Source organism: Perca flavescens, chromosome 11 (genome assembly GCF_004354835.1).
Source record: "Perca flavescens isolate YP-PL-M2 chromosome 11, PFLA_1.0, whole genome shotgun sequence".
Taxonomy (NCBI): Eukaryota; Metazoa; Chordata; class Actinopteri; order Perciformes; family Percidae; genus Perca; species Perca flavescens.
Genome location: NC_041341.1, coordinates 26,961,378 through 26,987,023, shown reverse-complemented (window position 1 = coordinate 26,987,023; position 25,646 = coordinate 26,961,378). Strand labels below are relative to the sequence as shown.

The following is a 25,646-nucleotide window of genomic DNA, read 5'->3' as shown; positions in this document are numbered from 1 at the left end:
CAGCTTTGTAGTAAGCAGTCATTTAAAAGAAATCTTAGATGTTTTGTGTTGATGAAGGTTTTTATATGTTTTGATTAAAGTAATTATATTAATATTGTATTAACATTTAGTCCTAGTATGAATGGAAATTAGATTGTTATGTATGTATGTGTTTGGTTATGTATGTGTAGATATGAAATGTGTATATGCGATTTTGTTATGACTGAAATGTGTATATTGTTGTTGTAATGTAATGTAATTTTTTTTTAGAATGGACCCCAGGGAGACTAGCTGATTGCACAGACTTTCAGCTAATGGGATCCTCAATAAATAAATAAATAAACAAATAAACAAATAAACAAATAAACATGGACTACCTTCTCCAAAAATGAGCCACTTCATTCACTACTGTATATTTTCCATCTATATCTCCTCTTATCAGTCCTCCCCGTTACAAAGTTGATTGGGAGAAAACGGTATCGTTCTTGAGCACCTGCAGTCGATTTGGCCAGATCCAACAAACAGACTTGTGACAGAGGAGGAAAAGTCATTTTGTCTTCACAAGCAGATGTCTAGACAAAATGCCTGGACAGGTCACTGGCCGACTGCTACAGGCCAGGGCGGTGAGGTGTGGAATCAAATTAACAAGGGAGGCAGCTGGCATCGGTAAAGCCCTTTGGCTAGGGTCTGTTGTTTTGGAGATAAACAGGATGAATTAAAGAGATATGATGTGCTACACTGCACTGTCTCATCGTGTGATACTGTAAAGACGGTCACAGCACCTTTGCTGCTCACCAAGGACAAATATTTTGTATTATCTTCATTAGAGCATTGACAAGCAACAGTGTTGTTCGTTTGGAGTACATGTCCTTGAAAAATTAACCAGAGGATCCCCTGCTGGTTTGGCCCATTGATTGATTGATGTCTATTCTTTTTTTGTCTTCTTTGAGGCTATTATCATAGGGATGAATACAATCTTTGGGTCCACCACCAAGACCACAATGCACAAAATCCGTTGATTTGGGGGCATATTATCGTGTAGTGGTAAGGGTTGCTCATTTTGTAAATTGGTACATTTAGTTGTGACATTAGACAAATGACTTGCATATGATTTCCAGTGCCTCCTTTTTATCTGATTAAGGAATTAGATGGCCAAGTACAAAGCCAGACCCATTTCTCTTTTTCTATACAATTTCAAGCCCTACCATACTCTCACACAACACATGCCTTCTGTATGATAATAAAAAAGTTATGCACCTTCACAGAGTCACTAGTTCTCTTTTGGTTGTGCGTGTTTTGTAAAGTGGAAAAACACAAGACGGGTATGCACTTACCAAACCTGCAATAAAAACAATACCGCATAGAATGAGCTTGGTGCTGCCCCCTATGGCTTATGGGGTGAAAAACACTCACTGTAACTTCAGCTAGCTGTGGTATTTGCTATATCATGACATATGTGATTTTATATGGTCATAACAATATACATTAAATTGTGATGTATTAAATAGAAAATAATCAGATGGGAATGTCTTTTTTGGCTATACTACTGAATTGAATCCCTAAAAAGGTTCAATGCAAAAATCCTGCAAATCCAATATTTCCACAAAGTATACCTGCTCACTGATTTGCAGCAGTGCCCACAAATGGTCTTATATAACCAGAATAGATACATGTAACTGTACGGCAAAATCTCAGGTAGACAAATATCTAATAATCTCCACATAAGTTACTTCAGGCGATGCTACGTGACTCACAACGGAGGTCACTGCCCATCATTTGCCATAATTACCTTCCAGACACCTATGGAAACAGCAGTGTGTGAGCAGGGTTCTGTATCATCCATGTGTGTGTGTGTGTGTGTGTGTGTGTGTGTGTGTGTGTGTGTGTGTGTGTGCGTGCGTGCGTGCGTGTGTGCGTGCGTGCATGCGTGCGATCCAGTGTGTCACTTTCACGGAGGCTGCCATCATATACAACACAGGAAACTGCCTAGAAGCATTTACTGCTCTTTGGCCTCCTATGTTACAATATGATGACATGATTAATGGCTCCAGTTCCGATACAGGTCCACATACTGGCCACTCGCTCTCGCTCCAGTAGGAGAGCAAATTAAACACCATTAGAACTACCATTAGACTTTGTCCCGGAAGTAAAAAATGGTATTCAATTAGAAAGAATGTAACCATAGTATAATCATTTTATTTATTGGCTATGTGGTTAGCCAAACAGTCAATTTGTTCTAATCAAGGCAAAAAAAACACAAATCAGCTATAACATGACATTAAAAAGTCCGCTTCAAAATTTGGACATTAACTCATGGACCTAGCGATGTCAAATCAGTTTTCCACTCACACTTTATGAAAATATTTTATACATATAAAGATATTTCAACTGTTATGCAAGACCAGCAATACCCATCGGATCTCACAAAAATTAAAATAAAGACCCCATAGTTTACAGTAATGACCAGAGCTTTAAGGTAAGCATTACGCAAATTGTGAAATTTGCGTAATGTGAATATGTTATACTGTAACAGGTCGACAAGGCCTACCCATTTAATGGCTCCTCCAAATGTGGCTGAGGATCCTCAACTACACAAAGTCGGGAACCGTCATGTGAATGCATTGCATTTTCCCGGTGTTTGTGTTTAGATGAACAAACATGTTATTTGTAAATGCATCACTGCAAGACGTACAATAAGTAATTGAGGCCTGACAAAACTGCACAGTGTGTAATTGTTTGCATCTTGAGTACATACATATGTTGTTAAAGTGTACAGAAGAAGCACAAAACCCTTTTCAGGCAAATGGGGCATGTGTGCATGTTGGAATGGAATAGAAAATGTTCATCATGTCTAACGAAATAAACAAAACAACAGGAGTTGCACATGTCAATGTGTATGTGAAATTGCAAACTCCAGTGTAACTGCAGTGTAGTGCAGTAGGACATCAGTTTCGTAACACTGGTTCAAGTCATATTTACACTTAAGGTCTTGAAGAAATGTGATTGAAAAAGGTGAGAGGAAACAAAAGTCTCAATTTTTTGGGGGCTTAGCCTTGAAATGTCAGAAGTATACATTTTGTTTAAGCAAGAAATGAAGTGTGTTGGAGACAGATAATTTTAATGACTACATTTGCATCACTTAAGCACGACAATTTTAGACTGCTTAAAAGGGAGAGAATTTGTTCAAAAGCTATCACTCATTACCGTTTCTATTACTTCTTGATTTATCAATTCCACTGTAATGCACCACAGACACAGATCTAACGGTCCTATCTTTCATTGTGTTGCAATGCACACAGTTTTCCATGTGACATCACTGGGCGCTGAGATACAGTAAGAATGCAGAGCAGCTTATCTGTCACACAGAGTCCAAAATATCCCTTACATTTTTTCAGTCACTCTCTCCTTATTCTTTCTCTACATCTGATGAAGCTCTGCCTTATGTAATGTGTTTACACGTGGCAACACAGTAGAAAAAAGATGCTCAGTATGCATACAGACACACACACACACACACACACACACACACACACACACACACACACACCTCCTAGCCATCACGTGGAGTAAACATCAAGTCCCAACATGCCAAATCACATAATTCAAAGGGAAGTGTAATCTGATCTAATTAAAGACTTAAAGATTACATGTACCATTGCACTGGCAGTGCAGCTAATTGCATTTGCAGAATTTCTTTGCCGTTTGTGATGATAACGGCAAAATGGCCATTCAGTTAGACCCTGGTTTCATTTGCATTCTTTCCATTAAAATATAAATGTGGTAAAATGTGATAGTGTGAGAAAGAGGATGGCAAGAGAAATCAAACGGCATGAACATAAAATCATCCTGATGAAGATGATTAGAAGGCATCGTGGCTAAATACCAGAATATGAATACAGTCTACATTGAAAATGGAATACACTGTGTAATTACAACTAAGGCAGCTTAAAAAATTGACATCCTTAGGGTTCACTGTGTGGGTGTATTTTTAAATGGATTAAAAGAGGTTCATCAAACAGAAGGGGCAGAAGAAAAACCTGACGACATTAGTTGTCAACCTCCATTTTTATAAATCAAGGCATGGGACATGAAGCGCAGTCAAAGGCGCTGTATACGTTGCACCGAGGCCAGTAGACTCATGTGCTTGTCAGATGGACGAACAGCTTTGGAATATGTGTACAAACAAAATGTAACACAATGAATGCCTTCCATGAGAGACGGCCTATAAATGTGCTGCCTTTTCCCCATATATAACAATTATCGTTTTGTGCCTTTGAGTGTGGCCGTTACTCCATATAAATTAGTTATTTTTGAGCGTTACCCGGCCCCTAGATACAGAGTGGTATAAGAAGAAAAAAAATGATCTTACATTATAGGTGGGGGTGATACAAGCAGTGATAACTGTGGTCATTCCCATTTGCTACTTTTACCCTCTACATGTTGTTGTCCGCAGTAATCCAGTGCTTTTGTAGCCTAGAAATCTAGACGCACCCTAGCGGCAGCAAATGTAATTTGCAGCCAGGGTCAGTTTAGCAACTCTCCGTTGGCTTGCGAGCTGGAAAAATCAAACTCTAGTCAGGCCAATCACATCGTGTATAGAATCGGTGGGCGGGCTTAACATAATGACGGCAGAGTTGCGACGATTCCGCGTGAATACTACTTGAAAACAAAGAAGATGTCTGCTGCTGCTACTGCTGCTGGCGAACAGTGCTCTTCTGAATTGGCCAAGACTCTGGAAGACTTGGAGTTAAGATTTTCTTTGAGAAAAGGACAAAGAACGGCACTGAAGTGTTAAATTCTTAAAAAAGGAAGATGTGTTCAGAGTAGAGATGGTCCGATACCATTTTTTGCTTCCCGATACCAATTCCGATACCTGAACTTGCGTATCTGCCAATACCGAGTACCGATCCGATACCAGTGGGTCATATATTTTATTATGTTTTAACAGCTGTGTACTACTATCTCTGTATGGATGGGATATGATTTCTATCTTTGTTGTCTGTCTGGCTCAAGTTAAACTCTTTGTAAAACATGAACAAACACAAATGCCACAGAACTTTCTTTTATTTTCCAGTTTGACAGTCAGTTATAACGGAAAAAGAACATAAATAAACTACTTTAACGTAGATTTTCTTTAGGGCTTGATTACGTGGTATTGGATTGGTGCATAAACTCCAGTACTTCCGATAATACCGATACCAGCGTTTTAGGCAGTATCGGAGCCGATACCGATACCGGTATCGGTATCGGACCATCTCTAGTTCAGAGTTTTGCCGACCGGATAAGGCAAAAGTTTAATCTATCAACTAACGTTGCTCTGGTTGGTTGTAGCACTATCCTAGAGGAGGGAATTTGAAAGACAACCATTTCTCCCGCCCCTCGGATTGAGCCCTGCCAATGGTGAGTTCCCAGACCCAACATCACCACCCTTGATGTGGGTCGGGCTTGTCAGGCTAGTGCTTTTGGATGAAAACACCAGGAGAGGATCAGTAGAAACGAACAGTCTTAAGGGATTTTGTGACAAGGAGTTTTACATTGTTGTACAATTTTGCATGGAAATGCATGAATGTTTACAATGTGACAGTCTTTAACCCTTCATTTGATTTATACGGCATAGGAAACTGTCTAGAATTATGTGGACAAGAGCACAGATGCAAAAGTGATTATTTTGCAACAGTCTGGCACTAGTTGCACAAATTAAGCCAGTGGATCTGACATGCATAATTGCAGCTTGACAATGAGCCTGACTCCAATTAGAGACTGCAGATGGATCACAGACCTGCAGTTAATCAGCTGGAAAGAATGCCTTCATACAGCATGGTGTGAAAATGCCACTTTGCTTGTGCTTGTGTTGCACCTAGTGCAGCCGTTTGCACTGTGTGCTGTCCCAAAAATAGAGAAAAAATAGATTCTCTGTCTGTCAATTACATTTTTTGGGGTTGGCAAGAAAGATACAATAACAATGTTGCAAAAGGATTTTGGATTTGGATAGAACACAGTCTCTGTCTCTCTCTGTCTCTTCTTTCTCTCCACTAAAAAGGTACCCAGGTGTATGATAGGATATTGAAGGGTAAAATACTGTATATCCATACAGGCCTCTTTTTACATTTGCTTTCGCTTCCATTTCAAGTCCCTCTCAGCTGGAGGATACAGTACAGTCGACAGGATGTTAACTGAATTCTGAACTGAATGTGTGGGCACATGCGAGTGTGCACAGCCTTATGAGCCAGAGGGCCGATGTGTTGCAGATCTGAGCAACACTGTTACTTTACTCAAAAACAAAATACTATTTTATTTAAACAAGAATCTTCATAACTAAACATCAAAGTAGGCTACTAGTCAGTGTTTGGCAAAATGACCCATGCTTCAGAAACGAGTCATAGGAGCTGGCAACTGGAAGTTAGTGGTCGTGGGTATGGTTAAAATGAACTTTTGTTGATGTTTCAACTAGGGCTGGGCGATATAGCTGAAAACTGTATCGCAATATAAGTGTTTCATATCGGTCGATATCGATAATTATTGATATTTTTTATGACCTATTTAAAATAAGGACCAGGAGAAAAATATATATTAAATTTAAACATTTTTATTTTAAACTTAACCTTCCTCTGATTATAATCCCCTCAGTTATAAAGCAGGAATGTCAACACAACCATGGAAAACACTCAAATAATTAAAATGTAAACATAGGTCTAAAATCACAATGAACACTTAACAATTATCTCTTAACATTAAGGTGCAAACTTAAAGAATGAGTAAGAAATGCTTCATAAAGTGTAATAAAATAGTGCAAAATGTTAAATATAAGAAACCTGAGAAACTATTTTCTGCAGGTTTAGTGCTAGGTTGGTAACCTGGCTTCTGAACAGACATGTCTGCCTCCGTTATTTCTTTGTAGCGTTTAGTAAGGCGCTGATGCAGAGTACCTCTCCATGGCGGTCTGCTGCTTGTAGTGTTTAGTAAGGCGCTGATGCAGAGTACCTCTCCATGGCGGTCTGCTGCTTGTAGTGTTTAGTAAGGCGCTGATGCAGAGTACCTCTCCATGGCGGTCTGCTGCTTGTAGTGTTTAGTAAGGCGCGATGCAGAGTACCTCTCCATGGCGGTCTGCTGCTTGTGCGGTGTAGCAGCTGCAGATGTTGTTTGACGTTGCTGGCGAATACGGCTGTGCTCCAAAGTGTGAGCGCAGCTAAGGTGGTAAAACAAGTTTGTGGTCGTACCAGTGTTGGGGGGGACGACGGTCTGACGACATTGGTCTGTCTACGGTCAGACTTATAAAATCCCCAAAAACTGCCATACTGACTTTTGTTTTATCAACAATTTCCTCGCTCGCTGCGGCACTCACTTTCCACTTATCACTCCACGCCGGTTCTGTTATTGAAGAACACGAGACAGTGATGTGGCGCAACCAAATATGATACTGTTACATGATTGGCTGTTAGAGTGTCACTCCCTACGTTGCTAGGTTACCAGAGAGCGAGTGCCTTTGTTCATGCAACCAAACTTGCTTCACAATCTCTGGTTTCTTCTGATGAAGAAAAACAAGTTATCGAACATTTTATCGACCGCATTTTCTATTGATATTGATTACGTGTCTATCGCGAGACATATCGTTATCGTTTTATCGCCCAGCCCTAGTTTCAACTAAGAGATAGACTATTATTATATTTTGGTGCAAGCCAGCGATTCTCCAACCTATCTGCCATTTCCCATTTCCACTCTTCCTTCTTACTTTTCACTGTCACTAATTCCACAGTACAGTAATCACCGCTTCTAATGGCTTTTGTGCAGTAAAGGTTGGCAGGTCGTTCACATCACATATAAGCAAAGGTCAGCCTCCACATTTCGATTCTTGGAGAAAATGGTTTTCTGCTCATTTTATCGTACCAGCTTTGACATATATTTCCTTAAACCTGTAAGGTGCTGCTCGAGATAGAACACACAAATAATGATGCAATGGTAGCAAAAACCTGTTGTGCTGCATAGTGAGTTTTAAAACAAATAGCTGGCTCTGTACACAGAATGAGATTAGAAGTAGCTAAGTTGATGAAACAATGTTTCATTCTGTCGCTGAATTTAAATCACAAGCCGGTCTAATTGTTTTGCTTATTATGATGCTTGTCTTCATGTATGATAGGTAAATTAGTGCATATACTCCATAAATGGTTTCAAAAGCCCATGATCTTTGTTGACTCTAGCTGAATTGAAAACATCTCCTGTCATATTGTCTACATTTTGAAATGTATCATTTAGCAGAAGGTGGACTGTGAATTTACACCAGTGGCATTTCCTAGACTATTCTCAGTGCTGCTATTAATAGTCAAATGACCTTTCTATTCTTGACTACCTCGCCATCCCTAGCAGAGTGGACAAAGAACCAAAGAGCAAAGACTGGCAGCCATAGGGATAAGGAGAATAAGGATGAAGATGAGTAGGATATATTGAGAGCATAGACGATTGTTCAAAAGCAAAACCTAACATCAAACATACCCTTAATGACAGCAAAAGCCATAGTGAATGAGAGTAGGATGGACATCAGGACAAAAGGCCTCTCCTCTTCTCCAGCTGCTATTTAACACTTCAGTGGCTAAAGATTAATTAAATGCAATCAAGCTGAAACTAACTCCAGAACTGTAGTTGCATTATACACAGAAATAATCCACAGTCCTACCTCCCACAGCTTCTTTAAATTGTCTTAATAATTGTGTAAGATTTCAACATCAATACACCTTAACCACATAACTGTTAGATTTTGGTATACTGAAAACAAATGACCATCATGGAGAAGAGCTACCAGCCTCTTGACACTGGATTTTACCACTACGTCATATTTGGTAGTACATCTGAAGCATTGCATTACAGCATAAAATAGCAAGTGCTCCTGTTTAAGCACAAACAAAGTAAACACTTTTGTTACACTGGATGGAAAGAAGAAAGTGAACAATTAAAAATCCAAAATGCCAGGGGAGAGGAATGGGCGCAGGGTGCATTGTGAACTAGGGCTGAACGATTTACAAAAAATATTTTGACTGATATTGCAATTGTGATATGATTTGCGATATTGGAGGGAATGACCATTTTTACATAATTATTCAAATTTTTATTGAAAAACATGATGTGATATTTGTGGGGAACTGTACCAAAGAAAGATGTTTTTCTAAGTCTGGTAAAATATGATGTGTAGGCCAGGGCATCTCTGCAGCACGACAATATTTAATTTAAAATGGTTTACTGAAACACATTTCGCTTTTAACAAACATTGCGCCTCCTGCAATTGTTTTATTGTCATTTTGATAAAATTTCAAGTATTGTACAGCCCTAGTGTGGACACTCTCATGGTTTTTAGCAAAATTATCGTAAATTACAGCAATCAATCATATTTATTTTAGTAACACACTGTTAATACATGTTGCTACAACAGCCTATGGTTGCTACATGAAGCTGTATCATGTGACTCATATGAAGAGGTCAGAGCTCCAGCAGTTATGAATTCAGTGTTTTCAGTGCAACTGTCCACAGACTTTCCTACGCAGTCTGGGCACATTTTCATTATAAAACATTTTATCAAGTCTCTCCCTTACTCCCTCTCTTGCACACACATTCCATAAATTTGGAGCACTTCATTTTCTGCATTCTGGTGAATTGGTATTAGGGCTGCAACTAACAATTATTTTCATAGTCGATTAATATGTTGATTATTTTCTTGATTGTTTGCTCTATAAAATGTCAGAAAAAGGTGAAAAATGTGGAGCAGTGATTCCCAAAAGCCCAAGATGACATCCTCAAATGTCTTGTTTTGTCCACAACTCAAAGATATTCAGTTTACTGTCACAGAGGAGAGAAGCAACTAGAAATTATTCACATTTACGAAGCTGGAATCAAAGAATTTTTACTTTTGTCTTAAAGGGGTGATAGAATGCAAAACCGATTTATAGTCATAGTTGAATAACGACAGTTCGATGGGTAAATAGGACATACATAGTCCCACTGACACCCCTTTACTATGAAAATCTCATATTTTGAAACTGCCAATGAAAACGGGCGAATCTCAACAAAGCTAGTTGCTTACGCAAGCATCTCAAAATCCGGAACCTTAAGAGAACAGTCACACCCCAACATTTACATAGGCTACACAACTGACCTGAGATCAGGTAGTCTTCTGAATCTAGCTAGGTCACGCACATCTCTGCTATTCCATTACAAAATTCACTTCTGAAACTTTTTTATGCGAGAAATCAACTATATAAAGCTCAAATATGGGCCGTTTTACGAAAATGGATGGCTAATTGGATGGCTAATTGTCCGACTGTATGTCGGAGTTCAGCGCCGGTGCTGCCTGTGTTGTTGCCTCGCCGCCCAGCCTGCCTTCCTTTACACGCCCCGGCCTGCTCTGAGCTCAATTGAGCTCCGTTACGGCTTGCAGCCCACAGCACTCCATACCCGCGCAAAGTCACCGGTTTTTGGCAAATGGACTACTACACGCTGGTTCTCTGACAGAGCTCCAGGGCCTGCAGCTCCCCTCTTCCTGCTAGCTAAATGCCCGGTGTGTGTGAGTAAGAGCGCGGTCAGCAAGCTTGTTGCACCAGCAATCTGTTACCACAGGTTCCAGTTAATCTTTTAATGTGTGTAATTATAATGTGTTGAGTTATTTAAACAAACGATTGGGGAACTAAACGCAGCTTGTCCGCGAGTCTCATTGATAGAGCCTGCGGCTGGATGTAGCTCTATCTCTGTAGTCTCCCATGTGTTTCTATGTAGTTTGCTCAAACCAATCAGCGCGTAGCTCATTCTGACTATTCATGAGCATACCATATTTGGAAGAAAAGCTCTTGTTCCAAATAGAGCCATATTCACAGGGTAGTTAAGGGCCTAATAAAATAGCATTCGGGCAATTTTCAGCCCAACCAATGTTACATACCCCATTAGGAGACCTTAAGGAACAGTGTAAAATACCCTATATAATCATTCTATCACCCCTTTAAAAAATTACTCAAACCGACTTATCGATTATCAAAATAGTTGGCGATTAATTTAAGAGTTGACAACTAATCGATTAATCTTTGCAGCTCTAATTGGTATGCACTAATTTAGAGTTGAAATGTCTTTATTTACAGAAAATTCAGACAGCAGCGACAATTAAAAATATAAAAAATGGAATATAATGCAGTAAGCCTACCAGGCATTCTGTATGGCTTTCAAATATTTATGTTATCCCCCTCCTCTTTTGTGTTTTTTGTTTGGGAAGTAACCTTTATTTAAAAAGGTTGTGACACCTATTCAAATCAATGATACATTAATTAATCATAATTATAATTGCTCAGCTCATATGGCAGCATCCCAGTATGGTAGTGGCTTATTGTCCACACATATTAGAAAAACAGAGCAACAGCAGAGCAACACGGGTCTTTGGATGCTTTTCCTTTCCTCTGAATGGTACTGTAGGTGGGATCATTATATAGCAGGAAGGAAACAAGTGGTCTTCCAACTAAACCAGAAATACCAGTGTTAATGGAACCCAGAGGCAGGATGAGGACTAATTAAAAGAAGGGGGGAGAAAAATACAAAATGAGACCACCAAAACATCACAGTTGCCAGCTCGCGGATTCATCCCATTAGCAAATACATGTTAAAACAACATGAAACTGAAACAGCAGTGAAACTCCAGTTACCATTCGCATATTTTCTGCTACTATCTGCAGTTTATGAAGGGCATATTATGTAAAATAGTAGAAAAAGAAAAGGTTTAAAGATGAGTGATAAACATTACAAAGTATTGGCAGTAGGATGTACAATGTAGCATAAAGACAGGATGTAGAAGAGAGGATACAAGATGGAAGACAATTATGTGATCATATTATGAAGATTCTTACATATTTGGGTTTCAAACTTTGTACCATTACAAGTTAATATCATAAAGGACATCATCTGTTTAGTTGAGCGGAGTACACTGGAACACTTAGACCGACGTAAAAAACACAGCTCCCTCATTCATTTGCATCTGGATTTGCATGTGATCTCAGTAATAGTCCACATCTGCCGTTGTATATTCACTTAGAAAAAAAACATGGGAAATACTCATTTAAGAGGTGTTGTGCAGGCTAAAGATAGAACAAACAACATTAAGAGATAGTTTCTAAAGTGCTAACTCTATGATTAAAAGGAATATATACGTTGATATACTTCATTCTAATTCAAAATAAACTGCCCTTCTCCGCCATATTACTTTTCCCTTAATCCAGGGGTAAACTGCAGGGTAGAGCCATTAATTCTATTATTGTGCACCCTACCAGGGTAAAGTAAGGATAGAATGCAGTGTGTGGTTATTAGCAGCTTACAAGCAACACTTTTGCCAGCTCACCTTTGCCACCAGTAAAAACTGCCATTACTCTAGTTTACAATTAGAGTGCTGCAAATCCTATTACGTGTAATTCAATCAAGACAAAGTGAGTCACTAGGCAGGACTTATGTCTCGTTGCGATTATGTACATGTGCTCATATCTGTGAAAACGAGTGTGAGCTTAAGTTTGGAAACAGAGTTTGTGGTAACAGTGATTACAGGAATTATGTAAATAGAGCAGAGTGTGCATACACCCAACACTCTTGATATGGGTAGTATGTGATTATGGCACTGGACACTTTCTGTAGTAGCTGAGATACTGTACTGGTTGCAAAATTGTTTGCAGGCCTGATCACACAGTCAGCAAAGACAATGACAAAGTGTGACAATGATGAATGCCTAATTGATTTGATGGTATTGTTGGTCTGGCACTGCAAAGCTGTTCTGTCACACAGAGACACTGTAAGCCTGTGTGATTCAAAATGGACTGTAACAGTAGCTGCATGTTTATACAGAGTGACCTCCTCCCATTGCCCGCTCACGCGCTATTGGCCAAATTAGGTTTACTAATTGCTTGCTGCTGGTCATTGAACAACGTAGCTGCTGATGACAGAACTTGTCCTCAAAAGTAAAGCTGCAGTCGCCCTCTTACCAAGCAACAAGGACTGTGTCAATGCTGGCTAACTTATCTTGATTTCTCAGCACTGTCAACAGATTTCTTGGCAGTGTCTTGAGTTAATAGAAGAGGACATGCAATATCAGCTATGGTCAAGTCTATTGATATTCTCAGAGTTGATATCACATCCAGAAACATTACGAATCAGTATCAAAGATATATACCAAAGCTTACAGTATCATGTTTCAGTATTATTTACACTTTGTGCCCAGTTTATTAGGTAGAAATACACTAGCTAAAATTAATGCAGTCCTGGTAATGTCTCAAAAAGATTCTTGTAATGATTTACAGTATTGCTGTTTAAGTGATACATGGATCAATGTTAACGGTCATGTGTTTTTAAAAAAAAAAATAAAAACTGTTCAATACAAACCATCTTTCTCTTTCTCTTTCTCATCACCCCCATTTTTTTTCAATTTCTCTCTCTGTCTCTTACCTCATTCTTGTTCTCCATTTCTCTGATCAGATTGCCTGTTATGGGAACTGACTGTCTATCAGACTCTGGGCAATTCTATTACCTGAACCCTTTCACTGCACTGACACACAAACCACAGAGACGCACACAATATTGACACAGGTAGACAGTGCACATGAATGCACACTCAGCAAGCAATAGAGAAAGAAACACATGAACACACGCACACACACACATGCTCTTTCTCTGTTCTATTTGCTCTCAATAAACCAAATCTCAGCATATTTGGGTAATCTCGCCCCGGGCAGGGGGAGGAGTGTCCTAGGAGCCCACTGCAGAGAGCCTCATTGCCAACCCACTGCGCCAACCCTGATGACATCGTCACTATGCACCACTCACCGGGGCAGGACCAGGCCAACAGTGATTGCCTCAGTCGTTCATATTAAATATATGACATTTTGTCACACTGCAGGCAATAACAATACTGTCCAAAACAAATCCCTATACAACAGATTGTAGCATCAGTCAGTGTGCTCATGTATCTTTTGTTCATTATTGGGGGGAAAAGTGATTTGTCATTTAGGAAATACAAATCACACAAAATACTACTGTAGTTTACACACAGGGTTATGTGATCGCTTAACATTTTTTACCAGGAGAGAGTGTGTAGGAGGTAGGCACCACACGTGAAGACAAAACACACGTGAGAGAATAAACAGTTCCCACCTTGGTGGCTTTGCTGCAATATTTACATTTTCAAATGTAATTATTAGGATTTCATCATAATAAGTTAATATCTGGTGCATAAGTTTTATGAAGAAAAGGGAGTCCAGCCAAACAAGTAACAGAGGAGCTGGTACTACAAAAACTCAAAGGCCTGAATCCTTCCAAGGCTACCGGTATTGACAACACCCCTCCCAGATTTCTAAGGGATTTCCCAAATAAATTTAAGGTGCCAAGAGTGATACCTTTATATAAAAAGGGGCCCAAATCTGATCCTGGAAATTTCCACCCTGTATCTATACCTGTGTTCAATATCAAAAATTGTTGAAAGGATAATAGCAAATAGTTATTTAGCAGAGCAGAACCTTTTATTTGACTTTCAATCAGGCTTTAGAAAAGCCCATTCCACTGATAACTGTCTGCTTTATCATTCAGACTTTATTAGGAAAGAGGTAGAAAAGGGGAACTTTTGTGGCATGGTGTTAATAGACCTTCAAAAGGCCTTTGATACAGTTCAGTATGATATCCTTGTGAACAAACTCAACGCTCTGGGATTTTCTCCTACATCTCTGCAGTGGGTGAGGTCATACCTGGGTGGCAGAGAACAGGTGGTAGATGTGGAAGGGACCTTTTCCTCCCCACTTAAATTAACTTGTGGAGTTCCCCAGGGGAGCATTTTAGGTCCTCTCTTTTTTTTGTTATATATCAATGTCATGCCATCAGCCATAAATTGTAATTTGTTTTTATTTGCAGATGATTCAGCTATTCTAGTCTCTCATAAAGAGAAATCAGAGGTGGAAAGGTTGCTTAGTTTAGAGCTCCTTAACCTCAGTGTTTGGTTAACAGACAACAAGCTGTCTCTTCACCTTGGCAAAACAGAGTTGATTCTTTTTGGGTCCAGAGTTAAACTAAAAAAAGGCAATGGGGTTTAGGGTAGTCGTAGGTGATGTTGAAATAACGGCCAAGGAAGCGGTCACTTACTTGGGCTGTATACTTGACAACAAACTATCAGGGGAGTTTATGGCCCGAAACGTTATCTCAAAGGTAAGCCAAAGGACTAAGTTCCTGGCAAGAATATCTAGCCTCTTATATAGTAACACCTTGAAAATCCTGGCCCATGCTCTTGTTCAATGCCATCTTGACTATGCCTGTACATCTTGGTACACGGGCACTCAAATAAAAGCCTCAAAGACAAGATACAGATCTGTCAAAATAAACTGATCAGAGTGATACTTAAACTCCATCCTAGAACTCATCTTCTTCCTGACCATCTCTCCAGTATTAGGTGGCTCAGAGTGGGGGAGAGACTTTCCCAACTTAAACTGTGTTTAGTTTATAAGATAAGAAATAACCTGGCACCCAAGTATTTATGTAATTACTTTTCTAAAATTAGTGATACGCACAGCTATTCCACCAGGGGGAGTTCCACAGATTACAGGCCCTGCCGTTTTAAAAGCTGTATGGGAAAGTACTCTTTCCTATACTCGGCAGCTGTCTTGTGGAATGGCTTACCTTCCAACCTTAAATTGTTGAGCTCCTCCTACTTTCATTTTAAATCTTCAATAAAAAAATGCTTATCAAACCCATAAACAAAATCAAAAGATCTTTCAAGTACTAGGAATATTGTACTGTTGTCTGTACTGTATTGTCAGGTTGTGTGTCTGCTTGTCTGTCTGGGAATTTAGCCCTTGTTTTCTATTGTGTTTTAGATCTGTTTTACTTGTTTTTTTTACTATTAGTTGACTCCTTTCCCCTTTGTCCTCACTGTTTTAATCCATCTGGTGTTACTCCTCTTCCATCTTAAGGACCACAATGGAAACAAGCCTTTGGAAACTAAGATATATTGATCACTTCTCTGCCTATATTGACGCACAAAACCACATATACCGTCAATACACACAGACACTCAGGGATACATGCATACCTACAAACCACACACTGGAAAAAGGCCCCTCCTACAAAGAGCCCACATAACTGCAGTCCCACACAGTCGATCAATAGTGTCATCTGAATGTTTAACTTTGAGCCCCAGGAGATCAATACAGATTTTTTAACAGGAACAAAATACAGATTTTTGCCAAATAATGATGTATTGCTACAGTAGAAGGCAGTGCCTATGGTATCGGGTCTATCACAGCAGACAAATACAAGCGAAAGAGACAGTTTGCTACATAGCTTGAAACCCTGGGGAGACTGGGTGAGAAAAATGAAAATCTGAAATGAAATGGTGAAAAATCCTTTGTGGGTTCTGCGTGCAACACTAACATAGCGTTGATGCTGAATAAAAGCAAAATACAGGACTCACTATTGTATCATTTATGAAGTAGAAATGGAGCATGAGAAATTCCTGCAATAACTACCACTGTATAGAGTCCTAATATACATGTAGCTCCAAAGGAAGGAACATGGAGAGGGGAAATGCATTAGAAAAGCAATAGAGGGACTTCCGGGTTAACTTCGTCAAGATGACGGCATAGAGCTGGTGCTCCCGAAAAGAATAGTCTAGAAAACTCCCTATGCTCTTTAATTCAAGATTTAAGTAATATATAACATAAGAATTCAAAGGGAGTAAGATGGAAACTAGGTGTAAAATGAAGAAAGTTACAAAATCTACAGGGATAATCGGCGACAACCCTGCGTCCTCGCCTCCCAGCACACAGACAAGCAGCCACGAGGAAGACCCAGTGATCCCCGCCAGAGAGACCGTCAACCTGAGCCTCATTCTTAGGGAGTTAAGAGATTTTCCTCAAGATAATAAGATCCAACTTGAGGATATTAAAGCAGAAATCTCAAATACGAACGCTAGACTAGATGAGGCGGAAGGTTGAATTACGACAGCTGAAGAAAGGATTCAGAATGCGGACAAGGTACTCACTGCCATGCTGAAGATGCACAGCAAAATGGAAGAGAAACTCGTGGACATAGAGGGTCGTTCAAGACGCAATAACGTTATACGTTTAGAATATATGGCGTGCCGGAAGGGGCCAAGAAGGATTCTTTGACAATGGCTTTATTTCTGGAAAAACTCCTGAGAGAAAACTTAAATCTACCGGAGGACGCGCCGCTTCAGATTGAACGTGCCCACAGATCGCTCGGTAAGCAGCCGTCAGCAGACGCTCAACCGCAATCAATCGTGGTTAAATTCCTAAGTTTTACAACGAAAGAACAGGTAATTTGTCAGGCATGGCAAATGAGAGGATTCTCCTGGAAGGGAAAACAGATCAACATTGACAACGATTACGCTCCCCGGGTACTTCAGGTGCAAAGAGAGTACGCAGAGATACGCAAAGTCTTGAAGGACAGTGGAGTGAAGTTTAAAACTCTGTTTCCTGCTCGTTTGATGGTGATGTATGAGGATGGAGCGAAGACATATAACACAGTAGAGGAAGCAGCGCAAGATATGGTGAAGCGGGGACTTCCAGTGCAACCTATCAGTCACCTGGGTACCCTAATGGAGCAAGAATAACAGAATAAACTTATATTCCTAAAACAAAGATACTATAAAACAGGAGGGAAGTCATTAAAATTGTTATCTTACAGACTAAGAAAGCAACAAGCAGACAGAACGATCAATAAAATAAAGAATACTCAAACGGGAAATATATTGTAAATTGGAGCAAATACAGCAGAGTTTTGAAATTTTTTATAAATCTCTCTACTTGCAGCCTAAAAATAATAATGATTTGCAGATAGATGCATTTTTAGCCTCAATGGATTTGCCTGAAGTGTCAGAAGAGCAAAATATCTTCAAGTGAGGGATTATTTAGAAGGTAAAATTAAACCAGTACTGGCAAGGGCTGAGTCAGGAATAATAAAGGTTTTCTTAGCGGTATCCAAGGCCCAGCCATGTAAAAAGATAATTTCAAAGTTGTATAAGGGTTTTCTCCAAAATCAACCCGAAAATACTCTTTATATAAGGGACAAGTGGATAAGGGAAGGAGACTTAAATATTTCAGATGAAGACTGGGGGAGAATTTGTAGGGCACAGTGGCAATCCATAAATTCAGCCACATGGAGAGAATTCTGTTGGAAAAATGTTATTAGGTTTTTTATTTTGCCATCACAGAATAAACATCAGGGGAAGGTTACTAGTTGCTGGAGATCATGCGGGGAAATGGAAGCGAACCATTATCACATTTTTTGGGGGTGTCAGAAATTGAATCAGTACTGGCAAGAGATTAAAGAAGCTCTGAAGGCTGTCTTTGGGGTAGAGATTGACTTTACATGTGCATTTTTATACTTGGGTAATATCCCCTCAGAGAGGTGGAACAGAAAGGATAAGAAGTTATTGTTAATTCTCCTAGCAGCTAGTAAAAAAGTAATTACCAGAACATGGTTAAAACCAGAGTCACCCAGGGTGAAGGAATGGATTGATATAATACATAATATATACGTGATGGAAAAATTATCTTTCTCCTTGAGAGCATTAAGGGAAGACTTCCTCCAAATATGGAGTAAATGGATTAATTACATTAAACTCTGTATTGATAACTGTTTTATTTTTATTTGTATGAATACACATATATACATTTGCATATTTTTGTTATTATCAGCACTAATACTGATTTGATGAATAGTTAATTGCTTAAACTTATAAGTGCCATTGATTTAGAAAATCATTAAAGGCCTGCCTATTGTATTTCTCCTTGAAAAATGAAAAATAAAAAATTACAAAAAAAAGAAAAGCAATAGAGGAAAGAAAACAAAGAGAGACCATGACAGAAGATGGCAGGTTGACGTTCAAAGCCCTGGGAAAAAAAGGAAGAACATTCAGACAGGCTGTGAAGGACAGAGGAAGGGTGAATTGAATAAATAAGCAGAAATGAGAGGGGGGGAGAAGGTCCTCTAGACAGAAGGCGATGTAGGGCAAGGCAGAATAGAAAAAAGTAAAATAGAGCGTGTATGTGAGAGCTTGCAACTGAGAGAGATAAAGAGAGAGAGAGTCAGTAACAGGCCACGTGGGAGCAGATGAAGGTGTGTGCAGCATGTCAATACAAATGCTAACTCACTCAAGGGCTTCCATCAAGCTGAAATCGCAGCCTTGCTTCACAGTCACGCGTTCATTTAAGAGAGCCCTCTATTCTTTTCCTCTCTTCCAAATATTCAAACAATGTCACATCTTCCTCTCTCACTATCTTTTTTTTCTCCCTGTTTCTTTTAGCAGAGAAAACACCATGGTCCATCTATTACCCCTGCAGGACCAGCAGTGCGGCTGCTGCAGCATCGATAATTGCTTGCTTCCCTAAAGGCATACTGGGAACCCTGGGTTTTTATGAGGGTGTAATCTCCTACCTGGGTTGCACTGACACGTCTTCTCCCATCCCTGTGACCGAGTGACCCAGGGGATGGGCTGTTGGATGGACAGTTCTGAGCCTGAGACATGACAGTCGAGCAACATGAAACGAAAGAGCTGAGAAATAGAGAGGGGGAATAAAAGGGGGAGGGGTGGAGGAAGGAAGGCCCCTGCCTGGAGACACAGTGCTACAGGTTTGTGTAGGAGTAGTTTTTATAACATACAATAATATATACAACAGCCAGGTAATGTATTTACTAAATACATAAATATGTATTCATGTATGTATAGTTTTCTAGTGTGTCTCCAGACAAGAGTAAGGGAGGAAGCGAGCAGTCGAGTGTTAAAGGATACATCCGTACACCCCCTGTCCTGGAGCCAATGGCCAGGATCTTCTGCACAGGGTCAAAGGCCAAAGCAGTGGGCTGATAAGGGAAACCATGACGCACCGTCTGCAACAACAATAAAACACAGAACAAGATTCTAATTAAAATTGAACATTTTAGGATCAGAGTTAGGATGATGAAATGATTTTATCATTTAATGGTTTTGCCTGCCCCTATGACATTCTAGTGTGGTGAATCCAGTTGAAGCTTTATCATTTTGAAAAGCTAAATATCCATTGTCTAAAACTGTGACCTTTAATTCTGTCAATAAATGACTAAATCATCTAAAATGCAATTGTTTTCGTATATAATGGTTAAAGATAACTAATGCCACTTTGCTGTTTATTAACTGAGGCGGCAAAAAAACAAAGGCTTCTGAGGATAGAGAAACATTTTCCTGTGACATCTTCATATGTCTGACAAAATGTTAAACTACAAATACATCTATCCATATTGTTGTAAACACACATTCCGTGTATTACTTGTATTTGCACATCATTTTAACATTAATGAATACAAAACACATTAAAGATGCATCAGAATTTCAATCAACTAAAAGCTTCAAAAACTCATTGCTCCAAAAACTTAATTCAAAAACTTAAAAACCTCAAAAAGGTCAACATTCTTCTATTGATAAAACATGGAGTCTTCACACTGTGTAATTAGCAAAGAAACGTACGCTTCTGTTAATGTTGCATCTGGATTGAACTGAGAGTGAACTAGGTTCAGCGTTCATATGCCAGGGCCTGACAAGGCAAAACGACACTGTCTCTCCCACTCACACTCTGAGATGCATTGCATGCACTGCAGCTGTCTGCCATTAGTCATGTTAAATTTCCCAGCAGTGCCTCACTTAGGAAATGTTACAACAATAATATAGGCTAAAACTGCAGTGTGACAATGCTACAGATGCTGTAAGAATAAAAAATCATTCTACGTATCAGATTATAGTTTAATTTCTTTTTTAACTACCCATTACAGCAACAGAGGCCCTGGTTTTGCGAAGCATTATAACAAAAATAATAAAAAGAAATTCTGTCTGCTTTTCTTTTTTCCATCGTAAAATGATTTTTGCAAACTATCTTACAATGAGAGTAATACATTAATGCCTAAAATCTCAATTTAAGAAAATAGTGAATTGGTGTGAACAAGGAAGCGATTTCAGTCACAACCCAAAAGTCTGGTGACCTCATGTAATCCCCCTACCTTCAAACTGAGCAGAGGTCTGATCAGCCACACCTGCATAGGTGTGTGGGGGAATTTCATGGAAATAATAAATCTGATCAACATTAGTGGCACCGACTGTGTACTGCAAAGGAAAATGCCCATTGGTTCTCAAGGAAGGCCATCAACCATCATGAGCAGATATTTAATCAGTGATTAATAAAGCTAGATGGTCGGGCCGAGCATTTTAAACTCGCAGGGAAGGTGTCCAAAGAACAGTGGCTGATTTTTTTAAAGATGAGACATTGTGAGCAATGAGCTTTGAACTCACAATCTTTGGGGTCCAAAGGAAAACATTGATCTCAGTGAGCTATTCTCCAGGTGTTGATTCCTCTAGCTATTTGGGTCATACTTTATTAAGTCAGCCTGGGTTGACTCAATCACATGCCTTTCCTAAACTGGAACTGGACTGATTGTTAATCAGAATCAGGTGTGTTAATGCAGACACATAAAAAAATTCACTTTTTGAGATAAAATTCTGAAATTTTGCACACCAAATCTACAGTGATCTTCGGATGTTGTCCATGAACATCAAAGATTTAGTTTAGATTTAGATTTAGTAAGACATTACAGTATTTGTTTACACTACTTTGTGCAGTAAAACGTTTTAATGCACTGTGTGCTCTATTGGGGCTACAGTTTGGCGTAAGTTAATTGTAAGTCGCTTTGGATAAAAGCGTCAGCTAAATGACATGTAATGTAATGTAATGTAATGTAATGTAATGTAAGTTGCGACATTGTAGCATGTACGGCCGATGTGTTGTGAATTTTTAAAGTTTAGAATTTTAAATGGCTGTTGTAGCGCCACCATCAAGACAATTAGCACACAAAGCGCACTGATTGCCCATGGCATAGGACTGGACTTGTGTGCAAATTTTGGTGAGTTTTCGTGCATGGGAACATCGATTTCTTAGGAAGAAGAAGAAGAAGAAGTAGAAGAAGAAGAAGAAGAAGAAGAATAGAGGCAAATACAATAGGGTCGACACAGCTTCGTTGCTCGCCCTAATAATACAGGCAAAAACAATAGGGTCCCAGCAGCTTCACTGCTCGGCTCCTAATAAACATAGGATCATATAGGCCAAGGAATCAGACTTTCTGATTGAGCATATCTATAATGAATAAATATGGATTTTAAAAGCCTTGCCTCAATATATTTGCATGGTTTCATTTTATTCCCTGTGAATTATGTTTTGAAAGTAAGCATACCCAATTCCTCAGTTCAAGAATTAGATCACACAGCAGCATGCCGCAATTGCTGGCATTCTCCTGTCAGTTTTTATTTTAAATAATGTCAACTGTTTTAAATATACTTTCCCTTATGTGGCAATTTAATAACACAATAAATGTATTGCGTATGTATATAACTCTTTCACCGTAATGCACCTAATGCATCTGGAAGGCATTAGGCTGTAACATTAAGATATGCACCACGAGCACATGTATTTCATGGCATGACATGGCTTTGAGATTGTAATTCTCTTCCATGATTTAATGTATTCTATTTTTTCTTCATTTTGTGCTAAGTAGAGTATGTTGTGTGTGGACATTGGACCGAAAACCGTGGATGAAATTACTTTTGTATTGGTGTCATGTAATTCCGTGTGGGATGGGCCACTTAGAGGCATTCAATCATTTTCTCGCATGACATAGGATGTTGGCGTGGGACTTTATGCCAAAAGTGACTACATTTTATGGGGTTCAAAAGTAGGTGGGATACGCGCCTTCAACCTATCGATAAGAATAACTCACCTTCCCCATCACCCCCATCTATTGAAGAGGACAAAGAGGAAGGTCGAGTGTTTATCCTAGTTATCAGGCAATAAATGTTTGAGCCTTTAGCAGTAAAAACAGCTGCAGATAATGCTAGCAATCAAACTGATGCTCAAAAACACTTCTCTGACTTTGACTTTGATCAGAAGAAGATTTTTACTAAACAAGTCAAATGATTCAGCAAATCATTTGATGAAAAGAGAAAAAAGTGGGTCGCTCATACACAAAACCATTCGGTGGTAATGGCCATGCACACACATCATTGGAAAACACACAGATGACAGTTCTATCAGAACCTGGCCAAACACACACATTCACATGTTCATCCTCCAGGTCCCTTTAGGTTCTCTAGCTCCACTCTGGTACACTGTTGCTGGCATACAAGACATCAACCCCCTACATATACATACAAGAGAGCCAAGAAGTGGATGAAAAACACGTGAATTTTAGAGCTGCTCATATATATTTCAAGGCCAAAGACATAAAGCCATCTTTCTCCCTCTTTCAGTGTGTGTTTTTTTACATGTATTATAAATGTGTGTGACCAGGTTCACCTGTAATGTCATTCTCTATCTATCTATCTATCTATCTATCTATCTATCTATCTATCTATCTATCTATCTACCTACCTACCTAATTGTGGTTTCCCATTGGGTAAAATAGGAGGTACCTAATAGAGACTGTTTATAATATAATATGAATAAATAAATAAAGAAAGAAAGAAAAAGGAAAATACAAAATGATTATTCATTCTGTTGAAGCAGCATGTACATTTAGAAAAACACAGTCAGCTGTGCAGCAACTGTTGACCTGCTGCTAAGGACCTGCATTATGGCTGCCAGAGGCTGCATTACATCAACTCCCCTCTCCATCCACCTCCTCCCCTTTCCTCTCCCTCTGTTGTGTTGTTTTCTCCTCTCCATACATAAACAACCTTTATGCACACAAGCCTGGTATTTAATCAGATAACCCCATACAGACAGCCCCCCTCCCCACAGACTAATACCACCTCATGCCACTCACCATCCTCTCTTTTCACATAGCGTTCAGCTGCAGAGCTGGTCTAGACCACTGCTTCTATTAATAGCAAGCACCCAGCAACCACTTCCAGCATATTGTGCATTGAGCAGCTATAGCTCCAAACACAGATCAACACAGTGAAATATGACATTAAATCTCAAATATATCTTTATGGGATTACACTAATGGTCTATAACATTTATATACATGTTATAAAGGTACAAAAGCTAATTATTGTTTAACACTAGTGTGGTGCAGCTTATTCAAGATCATGGAATTTTTTTTTTTTTACTGTTACCATATGGCAGTAAGTACCAGTCCTCTACAGCTTGTGCAATTTTCTTGCATAGTGTGCGAGTGAGTGAATGTGAAAAATGACTTAAAAGTTCTGTCAAAATACTTAGATTTGCTAAACTCTGAGAATTACAAATATGTTTTTTTTTAAATATTCTATCTGCCCTCATGCTTCCTTATTAGCAAAGACTAATGTGAAATATGTTAAGGTAGCAGGCTTCAAGTCTTTAGGCAGCACTGCTGCTTAAATTGCAAATTGCTTTTGCCAATTAAAAATGACAAATGTGGCCAGTGTACCACTATATCAGCTGAGGCTAATTAACAATCATTTTGTGAGTAACTTCACAAAAAGCCAAAACATAACTAGTTGGCTGTAGTCCTGTTGATGTGCTTTCTGAGAGTTGTGGCTATACTTAGCCAGAAACAAGTCCAAAAAAACAAGTCTACGAACCAGGCTAATCATTAAGGTACTGTAAAACTAATAAGAACGACTTAAAGTTTATTAACCACAAGGTGGTCTATATCAGTACTAAAAAACACATTTGGCCCATGTTTTTGTCACTTGAACCATGCAACAGGATGCAATGCTTACCATAGTTATGTTATGTAAATAGGAAACCTGAACTTGAACGTTAAGAGGTATACCACTTCATTAGGTATACCTCATATACTGGGGTGATGGAAAGGACAAAAACATTTCTCTCTCCATGTAATGTAGTCCAGTACAATACCACCTCTAACTATGACCTCAATAATAAACATATATAAACAAATATATTTGAATTTGCACATATCAATATGGACAAGGCAGTCAGTGAGTTGAAACTAGCCCAACTTAATGAGTGAATCACTGCTTCAGCCCCTCAATATAGCACATGACACTAGCTACATGGCAACATAACTGCAGGACCTCAGTAGATCCTCCTAAACTGGGATAGAGGAGTAATGCAGTGAGCAGACTCTACAGCCTGACCTTGCTTGGACACATTTATCTACATATCACAAGGGAATCATTTCGCACACAGAGCAAGACTGGAGTAGGAAATGGAGGAATGGATGAAGAGGCCACTTGTGATGTGCAGTCTGAAGCAAGAGCACTGACAAGTAGTAAATAATGCATAGTGAGAGTAGTGAAAATGATGGAGAGAAATGTACTGTAACGTTATGTGGGAGACCATAGGATTAGTTGTATGTTTCTTGTAAAAAATAAAAATAAAATTTAATTTAATTTTTAATTCAACATAGTGTTTGTGTTTTGTGATTATTGGACAACATGTGCCAGAATCTAATTTAGCAGATTGGTTTAGCTAGCTAGCTAGCTAGCTAATGAGGTCATCATATTGTAAACCAAATCTGGACTAACGTTACAAAAAGCACACAGCCACACTTATGTTACTGGTCCCTATCAATAATGGAAGACATGTAGGCCTAATTATGATCCAAAACGTACTTTTCAATTAAAAAATGAACAGCAGGTGTGTTCAGTTGTTAACAGTACTTAAGGTTACGTTGTTGACGTTTATTAAGTTAGC

At 39.1% G+C, this 25,646-nt stretch overlaps 1 protein-coding gene across 1 annotated transcript in view; it reads right to left on the bottom strand.

Moving 5' to 3' along the window:
* Positions 1 to 25,646, bottom strand: part of stxbp5l (syntaxin binding protein 5L) — a 147,623-nt gene that overhangs the window by 107,758 nt on the left and 14,219 nt on the right. The window contains exon 2 of the mRNA XM_028591114.1: positions 19,775 to 19,872. Coding sequence (XP_028446915.1) covers positions 19,775 to 19,872 — 98 coding nt within the window. The remainder of the gene's footprint in view (positions 1 to 19,774; positions 19,873 to 25,646) is intronic.